The sequence below is a fragment of the Alligator mississippiensis genome, chromosome 1 (genome assembly GCF_030867095.1).
Source record: "Alligator mississippiensis isolate rAllMis1 chromosome 1, rAllMis1, whole genome shotgun sequence".
NCBI classification, from domain to species: domain Eukaryota; kingdom Metazoa; phylum Chordata; order Crocodylia; family Alligatoridae; genus Alligator; species Alligator mississippiensis.
Window position 1 is genome coordinate 254,238,858 of NC_081824.1, and position 13,655 is coordinate 254,252,512.

The following is a 13,655-nucleotide window of genomic DNA, read 5'->3' on the forward strand; positions in this document are numbered from 1 at the left end:
CAGAAAAGAAGCCAGTTGTCTTGCAGTTCAGCCATTTCTTTCTCTTGTCAATGATTTCTTGTTGCACTGAGACTGGGATATCCAGGCCACTTCCTACAGGATGAAGACATCTACATTTGTGCTTGCACAAGAGACAGTCTTTGAAGCACTTAGCTATCCTGTGCTTATCCTTCATCCTGAATAACACTTCCTCCTTGAGGAGTGGTGGTTGGTTAGGCTTTCATGCCTTTAGAGTGGGACTGGAGGGTAAGCCAGAGTTTGATTCCCAATGAAACCTGCAGAATTGTTTTCAACTCCTTTTTCCGCCCCCAGCTTCTGAACTAGTAAAGCTGGCCCTTACAAAGAGTCAGTAAAACCCAGTCTCCCTAGGCATGGGGATGGCTTCTAGGGAACATTGCAAATAGTTCCTCCACCTTCAACAGACAGCCCAAATTCAGGTTCCACTGCCCGATGTGTGCTTCCAGGACACTTTTTTTCCCCCAAAGGCTTGATACTGTCAAAGGGACTCAGGGAATGCTTTAGAGTCCCTTTTTATTGACTCTCAGGAAGAGCTGTCACCGAGCACCAGGGTCTCATGTTTTCCCCTGCAATCTTCAGTCCAGGGTTAGAGAAGATACTGGTTGCCCCAGACTCTCTCAGCAACAAGCATATTTATATCGATAAACAAGGTGAGATGCTATTTGTTGGCCAGACTGATAATATTTCTCAATTAACATTTGCAAGAGACAGAAGCAGCCATGCAAGTTCAATTCAATGTAAAGACCACTGCCCCCTGGACACACAGCCTTCAGCCTCCCACTGGCTCCTTTGAGTCAAATGCCAGATGGGTTGGGCAGGAGACCCCACTGAGGGATCCTCTGGAGAGAATGCAGCTTGAGAAGAGTTACATGGAGACGGATCTCCATTTTTTAAGGACCACCTGATTAAGAACCCATTGATGCCTTGTAGGTCAGGAAGGAGAAAGGAAACGCACTTTGGTTCAGCATACAGTCCACACCCACGATTTACTCTCAAAGATTTCTGAACACCTAATAAAGCAGGTTCTTCAGCGGCCTGGATAATCGCATGACCAAGAAAAGAATTTGTGGGCATGCGTGTTACTGGTAGACCAATTTGCCAAGTGTTAATACCATTACTGAATGAGTAAATTAGCTGAAGAATACTTTGGTCAATATTTGTAGCTAGTTCAGTGCCTTATTAGGAATTATGTAATATTCTTGTTTTTTATATAACTAGTCAACTTTTTTACTCCTGCAAATTCTGCCCTTGATATTTTTTTCTAGAGGAATTCCACAGTGCAACTCCTTTCTCAGTATTACATTTGCCACCTTTCACCGTGGACGTTCCTTGATTCTTGCATTATGAGACAGGGTGAGTAGAAGTTTCCCAGTCTACTGTGTCTGTACCATCTCATGTAATACACTTTGGTCTTGTCAGGTTAAACAATCTGAGTGCTTGTGGGCTCCATTCATCTGAGAGCTTTTCCAGGGTGCTAATCACACTTATCATCTATCTGTGCCTTGCACTGGGTGGAAACCAGGCTCCCACTTCACAAAGCATTTCAGGATTTCAGCCTTTGTTTTTATTTCAGTGAAGAATGAGTCAAAGTCTTTTGGAATTTTTTTGAGACAAAATAAAAGCGAGACAGCTCAGAATTGCCTAATTGTTAGGGATTTCACTAGGCATGTGGGAGACACCTTGGGTTCAACCTCGTGTTCTTAATCAGGCAGAGCAGAGACTTGAAGAAAGGTCTCTCACATCCCAGTTGAGCAAGTGGCCTGATCCCTGGGCTACTCTCAGACGGACTTCTGTCTCTCACCTGCTTTGAGTAAGAATCCCACTATGAACCTGAGAACTTGCCCACCTTCTCTCTTTTTACAAGGGTGTTAATACTATTCTCCTTCTCTTTCTATGCTCACTTTTCATGTCTTGTGAAGATTTTACTTGCTTCCTTTTTCCAGGTCTTTTCCTTAAAACTGTGTGTATTTCATAGGTGTACATACATAGAGAGAGAATTAACAGCTGATACATTACATTACATTATATGTATGTGTGTTCATAAAGGATAGAAGCATCCAGTGAAGGGCAAGAGGAGATAAAGTACATGTTCATGTATTAAAACAATATATAAAAACATTGCTATTCCTAGTATGAAGGCTTATGACATCCTTTCAGTACCCCTTTGCCGTGAAGAAAATCCCTTATTAATTCTCAGTCTGTTGTCCATGTCTTAGCCAGCTTCCTAACAATTTTGCCTCTCATATCACAATGATAGAGTGCCTAAAAGGTGTAGAAGCCTTTTAAAGGTCCAAGTAAATTGCCAACCAGTTTTCTTTATCTCTTTTATTGGCACATCCACAGAATTACAAGAGATCAGGGAAGAATGGGCAAGCAAATAAAATTGGCCATTTTAAGAGAAAAGAATATAAAATTTGCTTACTCTGCTAGAGTCCTGAATTTGAGGGACTGATGATCGGATCCAACGTGGAAAACCTTTTCTCCAGGTGGGACCATGGAGAGAACATTCCCCACCAGTTTGGAGCATGGAGTTATTCTAAGCAAGGAAATGCATCCAGTGCCCCTGGTCACAACTCCGTCCACTAACTTGTCTTGGTGGAATTCCTCACCTTTCAGATGCCAGAGAGCAAGTATGTAAAAAACAGGCCAGGGATGCACAGAAGCCAGTAGCTCCCCCATGGCCAGGGGCAAACAGAACCGGCAGCAGCAGCAAAGCAAACTGAGCAGCAGGAGGAGGAACTTCGAATCAGGACTGCCACCTGGCCCCAAGGGCTGCAGGTAGCTGTAGCAGGTCTCCAGTCCAAGAGAGAAGGCAGGTGCAATGTGGTGTCTGTCCTGTGGGGAGACAGGAAAAGGCTCTGGTTTAGTAGCTTATGTGTGCTGTCCCCTGCTATGCCGACTATGATCCTTGTAGGGTGGCGGGAATGATACAGATGTGTCTGTGGGGCTAGGCAGTCGGGCAGTGGCATCTGCTTTCAGGGACTGTCCACATCATTCTTCTCCATAGGCTGCCACCTGGACAGCTCAGGTTAGCGCTGAGCATTTAAGACCCCTCCTGCATGTATCCCCTCCAAGCATCTGCCTGCTACTAGTGCAATGTCTGCCACCACTGTCACCACAGATATTGGCCAGACAATGGTTACAGGGAGGCACAGTGTCTGGTGTAGAGTTTATACCACCCAACAAGGGAGCACATCAGCTCTACAATCCTGTCCATCCTCCCCCCACACCTCTCCTCATGTCCTTACTTCCACTTGTATCTCCTCTGTGCACTTCTTCCTGGCAGGTCAGTATTACAAAGACAACAAGAACAGGAAGGGAAGAAGCAACCAATGAAGGGCAGGAGGAGATGAGGAAGCTGATGCCATGTTCAGGTTTATAAGCTGCACTTTTATCTTCTTTGTGACATTGGAAACTGCAAAGTAAGAGCAAGGACAAATTGCTAGCGTGAGAGGTATGGACACCTCGCTCACAGGTCAGTTTCCAGGAAGAGGAAGACCAATGCCCATGTTTTCCTTTTCCCCCTCCCAGTTTCCATCATTAAAGGTGGGAGCTGCTTCCCACTCTGGAGACATGCTGCTGGGAACATCCCACTGGGGCAGATTCACAGCCCTTAGCATGGACAACAAGAACACTTATCCAAGGTTGACATTTATAGGTCTTCATAACAACACTGAGGTCTGTAGATCCAGACCATGGCAAAACCAAAGGGATCGGCTAGTGCTGGGCAGATGGAATATGGCAGCCAACTCCTTGTTCGGTGGTGAAAGGAAGTTCTCGTGTAGAGCTACTCAAAATGTCAAATTTCAAAATTTTGGATAAAAAAGACACAGGTTGTTTTCAGCTATAATTTGTCCATTCCACACCCCCCAACCCCCCCAGCATCCTACCCTGCAGCAGGAGGGACAGGGTTAACTTTCCAGGTAACATTAACCTCAAGCTCCAATCTGAGGCAGGCTGGCATGTACCTGTCACTTGGATGTCCCCCGTGGCTTTGGCGATGTCATTCTTGATTACACAGGTGTAGGTGGTATTAGCGGTGATGTTGTGCAGAAAGGACACCACCTTCATAGTCACATTCTCTGAGTTCAGCTTGAAGCTGGTGTTGACAACCTCAGAGAGGTTGTTCCCCGTGACATTGGGTGAGGTCCACATAACCACCGGTTGAGGGAACCACCGGGGTGCCTCGCACCGCAGGGTCTCCCAACTGCTGTTGTAATCCACATGCACCTCTGGAGTGCTGAAGGCTGCAGGGAAAACAAAGCCAGACAGAAGAGGATGGGATGGGAGAAGAGCACCAACCTGTCTAAGTGTCAGGTGGGAAATGCCTGTTCCCCCCCCCCATCTACTGTAACCTAATATTTCTAGAATTCCTGTTGCTCCAGCATCTAAATACTTCACCTAATCTTCCAGAAACTGGAAGTTCAAATACCAGCCCCCATCCTTCCACACCTGGCAGAGTTCCCTACAGCTAAATGTATGCAGGTCTGTGTACAGAGCATCATACAGGACCTTGAAATGAAGCAGCTTGGGGTTACCTGCAAGCTCCCTGCAAGATAACGAGCCACTTGGGGTTACCTGCAAGCTCCCTGAACAACAGATTTTACCAGTTACAGCATGATCCTGTGAGACCAGGCACCTTGTGTAAGAGGAGAAACTAACTACCTGAGCTCCCATGGAAGGAAAAAAAATCAAAGACTCAGTGTCTCACAGATTGGCTGTCTGCATATGTTCAAGGTATCCAGGTTGTAGCAGCATTGGTCTACGAGTCCTGATTGCAAATGTTCAAGGAACTTGTAACCTACAAACCGGGATCATAGTGCCAAGGTCTGAGGAAACCCCCAGAGGTTTAACGTCCATGCCGAACAACTCCAGAAGTAACCTACCTTACCAGAAACTGTCCTGTACACTAGGGTCTCTCCCAGCACTGAAAAATGGAGAAAAGGCAGTTCTATCACCTGGCTGCGTTTGAGATGGGCTTTCTCTGGCTAACATGAAACGTTCTCAAATATGGCTGTTCTGTGCCGAAACAACACACACCTGAAATTTCTCACATCAGAGAAAACCTTCTGAGGAGGTTAAGGTAGCCAAGAATGTGATTTAATTAGAAAGCATGATAATACTCAGCATTTTGTGTAGCAAAGTGTCCGCAAAGGCCTTTATCGTGTTGAACTTCCTTTTAAAAATAAAACCTCAAGAAAATGGCATTCCACAAGAATAAAGAGGCAGGGGAGGAGTGGGCATTCACAACTACAGTGAGAACCGCAAGGACCAGGATGGTTTACACTGCTAAACTCAGGACTTTTGAAAATGCCACACAACTACTTTTGCCTGGCATCCTTTTCTACCATTGCTATAAGTAACGCTTAAGAAAGATCACTACAAGGGAATGGCTAGAGGGGAGTGTATTTCTGTAGACTCAATTGCCTCATTTCCCATTTGTGAAAGTTTTTCACATAGCAACGAGGGAGAGAATAATAGGAATAAAAATAGGATAAAATTGAATAAAAATAGGAAATTGACATTCTAAAGATATGCTTACGCTCTCTTCCTTCCTCTCTCTTTCTCCTTCTCTCTCCCTCTCTCCCTCTCCTGCAGCGTTTTATTTATGGCATCACAGATCTCTCCCCACACCAGGAATGGGGATTCCCAAACTGACCCAAACTGGGTTCCCCACTAGCCCATACCAGGCAGCAGTGGCCAGCTTCTCAGGGAACTTGCTAGGAGCTTTTGCTATGTACCTGCTTGGGCTCTGCAGGGCCAGGGTAAGCTCTCTGATAAGCTGTCTTCCTCACTGGAGAGTTATGCAATCTCCCTGTTCCAGAGAGATCAGGAAAGGTTTCATGGGTATGTCTCCAAGGTAAGCCATGGAAGCAGCTTCTAACTGAGTCCCAAGTGGTTGCGCCAGAGACATTTTTAAGAGCGGGTGGTTTCAGGGCCCGTGGTGATTTTGGAAGAACAGCGCCTGAAGAAATCAGCAATTTTTGGAAGGGAGCTAGGGAAAGAAAGGAAAGGAGGGCTCAAATTGTGAAAGCTATGGAAGTCTGATGTGTTTCTTCACCATTCTCATGCTGACTTCAGAGGGTCTCCCAGGGGATACTGCATACTTATCAGCAAAGCATGGCTGTACTCTGGGAGCCATGACCAGAAGCCATTGCATTTAGCATGATGGGGACAAGTAGCAGTGGCACTGCTTCTGGGGACAAGTAGCAGGAGCAGTAGCTCCAGAAGGCCAGGCTCCGGTTTTGAGTAGTGCACGCTGCCCTGCTTATTTTTTGGCATGCGCTTTTTTGACCCCAGGATCTCCACAGGGTCACAAACCCCACCCCGTGCTGCACAGTAGCAGTGCGGGGAATACTTGCATCTGTGGTGTGTGGCTCTGCAGATGGGTTTGTGGTGCCACAGACTGCTTGTCTGGACATCCAGTGGAGTGCAATGCTGGTGCTGGTGCTTACAGAGGGATGTAACCACAGCACACCACTGACATGTGTTGAGGCCATGCATTGGACCAGGTTCACAGATTTCATAGACATTAGGGCTGGAAGGGACCTCGGAAGATCATTGAGTCCAGCCCCCTGAGTGATCATGGGACACCAGATCAAAGGCTTTTTTTTAAATCAAAATATATAACGTCAATCTCTTCTCCCTTGTTCAGGTGATAGGTCACCTGGTCATAGAAGGAGATGAGATTGGTCAGGCAAGACCTACCCACAACAAACCCGTGCTGGCTGTCCCTCAGGATGTTGCCATCAGCCAGTTTGTCAAGAATGGTCTCTTTGATAATTTTTTCCAAGATCTTCCCTGGGATAGAAGTCAGGTTGATGGGCCTCTAGTTTCCCGGATCTACTTTCCTCCCTTTCTTGAAGATAGGCACCACATAGGTGTAGTGCCCGAAGATTGGAAGAAGACCAGAGTGCCATGAGTTCTGGAAGATCCGTGCCAAGGGCTGAGCTATGATGCAAGCCAGCTCCTTGAGTCCCCTGGGGTGTAAAATGTCTGGGCCAGCTGACTTGAAGGTGTCCAGCCTCTCAAGGTGTTCCTTCACATGGTCTACATTGATGAAGGGTAACAATTCCCCCTCACCCTGGCCATCCCATACCGTACTGAGCAGGGCCATCCCTTGGGGCTGGTGAAAAACCACATTGAGTTAAGTATGGGCAATGTAATTCTCTAGTGAAAACAAGCTTTGACCAGTATAAACCAAATTCAGAGACAACCTAAGCAAATAAAACCCAATTCAGTGGAATTGTATCCATCTTCAGTATTGGCCAACTAAACCATTACAGGAAGAATTAAGCATCCAGAAACTAAAATTTGGATCAAATTCTGAGTGATGAACACATCTGAAAGCCCCGTTCCTGGTCAACTGGCTCATATATAGCAGGCTTACCAGGACAGTTTCAGTTTGTCTTGGCTTTTCGTTGCTTTGTGTTCACTAGGAACAAAAAGAGGTACAAACAAGCATTCTATTTTATTTTCTTTGCTTGAGTGTGCAAATGAGGAAAATCAAACTGAACAAACTGATCACACTCCAGTAAGGAAGATCAAACTGAACAAATTAGCAAGGATCAAAGTTTGTGGAACTGAATGCTGTTTGAAGAGGAAAGAAAAATCAAATGGAAGTGGATACACTGGGCAAGTCTACACGAGACGCTAACTGCGCAGTCGCCTAATAGTAGCATGCTGTGCAAAACCCATGCTAAAAGTTACTGCCCAGTAATATTAGGCTCCAGCACAGTAAGCATCACTAAAAACCTGTGCTCCGTTGCTACTGCACAGTAGTGCAAGTTACTGCACATTGATTTAGTACTTGGTTAGCCACGTACTAAACTTAATGCTCAGTAACTACAGCTCATTAATGAACACGTAGACACACTCACTCAAGGATATTTTTTGATCAGACTGACGGCAGTGTTTCATGTAAGATCCAGCAGAATGCTAACATACAGAAACAATATCCTTTACCACAGAATGATGCCTGTTAAGCTAGAATTTGGCAGATGCAACCCTGCATGCATTTTTAAGGTTTATTTTTGTCTTTTATATAGATTATGTATGAGCCTGAAGATGTCACCAAAGCGTGCCAGATGTTGAAAACATGGTCGTTTTAGTCAGGTGTCTTCAAAATGCCCTGTTTGATTAACTCAAAACCAGACTTGAAAACTGTTCTCTGGCAAAGTGAGGGCACCAGAAATAAATCCTAGCTAGCTGTCCTAATTTCTGAGAAAGTTAGGAAGGAAAAAAGACAATCAAATTAGTAATGGAAAGAGAGAAATTCTGTGGGATGAGTGTTATGCTTAAAGCTACAAATTATCCCAGTACTACTTGCAATCGTTTTCCATTTTCTTTCTGAAAACATTTGTATGCATTTAACTTGCAACTGGCTTTTGTCAACATTTTTATGACTATAACAAGTTTTATATAGAATAAAGTACTTGTGATAACAAAGATTCACACAGCTACTTGCTAATGCATGGGTTTACATCAGAAGGATTTGCATAACTTTCTTTAAAATGACTTAGATAGTTCTGATCATCTAATTCCTTTTATTTTTAGCATGTCAGTCATCCACTATGGAGTAGAAATGATACCCCATGATGAGTGACCAGCTACACTGAGCAGATAGTGAATAGTTGAGAAAAATAGTCATGATACAACAACTCATTAGCACAAGGGTTAAAAATCATTATTTCTTATTTTGAATAATGAACAAATTAGCAAGGATCAAAGTTTTTGGAAAACCTGCAAGCAGAAAAAGAGCTACATTTGCTACAGCTTGTTATAATTACCTCACCCAGCTTTAGTTATAACCTTAATTATGGAGAGAAAATGCTGTCTCTCCATAATTAATAAAGTAATAATTATTATGAAACAGCCACCTGGATTCCTATGAAAACTGTATCAGACAGATGGTCCAATTCTATAAATAATTATAAACTGAATCATTTCATAGTCAAGCAAGTAGATGAGAAAAACATGAACATATGCCTCCTCCATGGAGAAAAATCAAAGCAGGACAATAAACTAATTTCCTCTCCCTGGACAAAGATGTAGAAAGAGAGGAGAGTCCCTTAACCTTTCTGAGATCTCTGGAAAAACTCTGACAGCCTTTTCTCATATTTAATTTCCTACCCACAGAATATCACTGTTTCATTGTCATGCGTTACAAGAGACACTTTGATCTAAAAAAGATGACGTTTCAACCAGTGCTATATAGTAGCTGCCCTTAAAAAATTTAAAATATAAAAAATGGACTATATCATGTATTTACTATTCCACATAACATAAAAATCATAATATGAGAACGCAGTAGCTCCAGGCAGTGACATTCAAAATAAAATGTCATTATTCCCCTAAATGAAAATTTCTCAACCCCCCAAAATATATCATCTGGAAATTTTCTTTAAAAATCATAAGATTTTGCATACAATTTAGGCATGGGTAGATCTAAGATTTTGAAAAGGGAGGTGCTGATGGTGTGGCACTTCATCACAAATAACATTTTTCAATAGTCAAACAGAAACTAGAAGCTTTACTAAAATGTCAGAGGTCTAGCACTACATTATTCAGTTTAAAATCAAAGCAAAAAAATGTAACTTTACTGGAAGGTATGCTAATTTGCTAGATTATATATAAAGTTTAAAAAATACAAAAAAACTAGGCAAAAAACCTCAAAATACTTAAAAGAGATTGCTTCATTAGTCCTGCAGTCACTATGGTTAAATCTTACTCAGGTTTGTAAAATAAAATCCAGCCTTCTTGACAGTACCTTCAATATTTCACTGTCAGTCATTTCTATACCTGAGTTAATATTACCGCATGTGAATTAAGGTTTTAAACTAGATTAAAAAAAAACCCGTTGGCAGTTGTGGAATAGAAGAAAGACAGTACCAGGAGTGGCTAACAAATAGCTAAAGCACACAAGAAAAGATAATTTGAACAGTGGAACATCAAGACCATTAAAAAGGAGGGAGGGTCATTAACACCTGTGGAGTGGAGAGAGATTAGTAGGAATGAGGCAGATTATAATGAGCCACTAAGTCAATTGACTCCGTCAGTGTTGCCTGAATAGAAATGCCACTGTCACCCCAGGCAGTTGCTTTGAAAGTTTGGGTGGAGCAGGAATCAAAATGGGGTATAGCTGCACCACAGCACCCACCCTGGATCTGCCCCTGGGCTCAGTCTTTACTGAAGACAGTTTTCCCCAACCAAATGGTCTTTCAGTAAAAATGTCCTGTCCAGCTCCTGTTGGGAGTGGGACAGCTGATGAAGGTGAATGGTCTTCACTGAGAGTGGAGCTGGGGCTGTAACGATGCTGAACTATACAGCTTGATTTGGGTGATGCCTGTCTGCCTTGGCCAGAGCCTCCCCAAAAAACAGTTTCCCTGGAAGATCTCTCTTCAGGTAGCTTCCCTCACCAGGTTTTCCTTACCTCCAGTTTTATACTCCAACACTGCCTCTCCATTCCCTTTGGATGTGGTCACAGAGCAGCGGTAGGTGCCAGCATCAGAAAGCTGCACATCTCTGAGCATCAGGGATGCATTCCCACTAATCACCTGCTCTGCAAAGACTGCCGTACGGCCCTGGAAAGTCTCGTCCTGGCTGTGCAGCTGGTCCTTGCCATCTCGGTACTCGTGGACCAGCCCAGCAACACCATCCTTTACCCACTGAATTACAACATTGCTGAGTTTGATGTCAGGCTCAAATGTGCAGCCCAAGATGCTGTTCTCTCCAATGTTCCCAGCAGAGGTCAAAGCAGTGACGCTGATGGAGTGTCTACCTGCAACAAGAAGCACAGATCCAGTGGCAGAGCCAGGAGAACATCGGGGTGCAAAGAACAGTAGCGGCAAGCCAGGACTCTGGAAGCACTCATGGGCCTCTGCTGAGTGAGACCAATGAATCCAGAGGCAGGAGTACCTCTTAATTTTGTTTAAAAAAAATAACAACTTGTACAAAACACCTGTGGGGTGCCTATGTGACATCCCCCTCTATTCTTAATAGCAGTGTCTAGCAAAAGAACAAGGTAAGAACTTTTATCAGCATCACAAAACCCCACAATCTTTCTTTGCCCAGTTACTTTTGAGGGGAGGGTTAGATTTTTTCTTACTTTCTCTTTTCAAACAGCTGATATATATAGGGTTCGAATTATACTCTGACTCTTGGAGGGGTCTGCAGCAGTGCCAGCCAGAGGCAGGAAGGAGCTGCTGCCTCCACCTGAGCTGCTTAGAAAAGCGTGGGGTGGACTGGGGGCTCTCGTCTCTTATGCCAATTGCCTGTCAAGATTGACGGGGGCTGGGGGGCAGGCGGGGACAGAGTGCCGCCACCTAGTGCACTGTGGTGCACTGTGGTGCTACTGATCCGCCTCCAGCCCCGTGCCCCAGAGTGAGTCACTAACTAGAGTCCTGTGCCTTCTAAGACAAAACTCCTCTCTTTCCTTTGGCTCACCTACAAGCCCCCAAACCACACTGCCTATAGCCCAAGGATGAAACAAGAAGAGAAGTGAGGAGACTGGATTTAAGCGACAGGAATGATGTTGCCCAGGAACTAAGAAGGCAGGTTCAGAAGGCAAGAGAGCAGGAGTCTGGTCTCAAACAATTAAGCACTTCTGTCTTCTTCGTCATACTGCCACCCAGACGGAGCCCCTGGTTCCGGGCTCCACGCAGACGGAGCCCCTGGCTCTCAGTTGCGGGGGCTGCCTGTCCCTTTTTCAGGCTCTGGGGCCTGGGAGCATGGTGACCTCCCCTTGTGGGGTCTGCTCCCTTTTGGGGTCTCTGGCGCGCCAGCTGGAGGAGCTCCAGGCCACAGTCCAGAGACTGCGTGCCATCAGGGACTGCGAGCAGGAGATAGACTCCTACTGCCAGGCCCTTCTTCCCCGGGAGGCGGAGGGTAGATCACAGTCTCCCTCCACGCCAAAGGAGGACTCCGGGACCTCCCGCTCTGTCCAGCCAGGGGCATGGACCACGATGGTCAAGGGCCCTAAGGCCCGCCGCACCAAGGCCCCTGCCCCGCCAGAGCTGAGCAACAGGTACGCACCTCTTGCTGCCCCAGCAGAGCCTGCTGAGTTGCCGGCCCCCACGGGCAACATGGACCCAACTGCAGCTCCCGCCCCTGCTCTCCCCAAGACAAAACGTAAGGTGTTTGTTGTGGGAGACTCCCTCCTGAGGCGGACTGAGGGGCCAATCTGCCACCCCGACCCCTTAGCCCGGGAAGTCTGCTGCTTCCCAGAGGCCCGCATCCGGGACGTTGCGGAGAGGATCCCCAAGCGCCTCAAACCCACAGACCACTATCCCATGCTCCTTATTCATGTGGACACCAATGACACGGCTCGGAGCGCTCTCAGCTGGGTCATGAGGTGCTACAGGGATTTGGGAGCGGGGCTAAAGGGTCTGGGGGCACAGGTGGTGTTCTCGTCGATCCTCCCAGTCTCAGGCTATGGGTGAGGAGGGAGAGGAGGATCCATGTGGTCAACCAAAGACTGCGGCGCTGGTGTCGTCGGGAAGGCTTTGGCTTTCATGACCACAGCCTGCTCTTTGGCGAGAGAGGCAGTGAGCTGCTGGGAAGAGATGGCCTCCACCTCTCTCCCCTAGGGAGGAGGCTCTTCTCAGCCAGACTGGCTGACCTGCTCCACCGGGCTTTAAACTACGCCTGCTGGGGGACAGGGAGACTACCGCCACTGCTGGCCTGCTGAGCAATCCTTGCAAAGCCAGCAGTTCAAGGCACTTAAGGGAGCCCACCCCTGCCCCAGCCCTGGTAAAATCTGTGGGCAAGGAAGGAGCTCCCCAGGGGACACTTGCCTGCCTGTACACTAATGCCAGGAGCTTGGGGAATAAGCAGGAGGAGCTCATCCTCCAGCTCAATGCAAATAATTATGATGTCATAGGGATCACGGAGACCTGGTGGGACTCCACCCATGACTGGACCACGGGGATAGATGGCTATACCCTGTACAGGAGGGATCGTGTAGAGAAAAGGGGTGGGGGTGTAGCTTTGTATGTCAAGGAAAGCTATACGTCCCTGCAAGCCGACATTGGCGACCAGGGTGGACGGCTGGAGACCCTCTGGGTTAAAATCCGTGGGGAACACGGCACAGGGGACACAATGGTGGGAGTCTACTACAGACCTCCCACCCAAAGTCCTGAGCTTGACCAGAAGTTTGCCCGGGAACTGGCTGAGGCCGCATGCTCCAGGACTATGGTTGTCATGGGTGACTTCAATTACCCAGACATCTCATGGGAGGATCGCTCAGCAAAATCTGAGCAGTCGCAAAGCTTCCTCTCGTGCGTGGATGACCTCTACCTGACTCAAGAAGTCTATGGGCCAACGAGAGGCAAAGCGCTGCTCGACCTGGTGCTGGCTACTGGGGAGGACCTAGTCGGCGACCTAGTGATCGATGGGAAGCTGGGTGACAGCGACCACGAGCTGATCACCTTCACCATCCGCCGAAAAGCTGGCAAGTCGGTCAGCAACACGCAAGTCCTTGACTTCAGGAAAGCCGACTTTGACAAGCTCAGGAGGCTTGTCAGTGAGGCCCTAAGGGACTGTGACCACAGGGAGAGGGGAGTTCAAGAAGAGTGGTTGCTCCTCAAGGGAGCGATCCTCAATGCACAAACTAAGTCTATTCCATCTTGAAGGAAAGG

General features: G+C 46.5%; 1 protein-coding gene across 1 annotated transcript in view; it reads right to left on the reverse strand.

Moving 5' to 3' along the window:
* Window positions 1-2,341: 2,341 nt before the first annotated feature.
* Window positions 2,342-13,655, reverse strand: part of VTCN1 (V-set domain containing T cell activation inhibitor 1) — a 31,229-nt gene continuing 19,915 nt past the window's right edge. The window contains exons 3-6 of the mRNA XM_019476526.2: window positions 10,451-10,798; window positions 3,987-4,265; window positions 3,267-3,433; window positions 2,342-2,853 (exon numbers count right to left, since the gene is read on the reverse strand). Of these exons, the coding sequence (XP_019332071.1) occupies window positions 3,312-3,433; window positions 3,987-4,265; window positions 10,451-10,798 (749 nt within the window). The 3' untranslated portion in view covers window positions 2,342-2,853; window positions 3,267-3,311. The remainder of the gene's footprint in view (window positions 2,854-3,266; window positions 3,434-3,986; window positions 4,266-10,450; window positions 10,799-13,655) is intronic.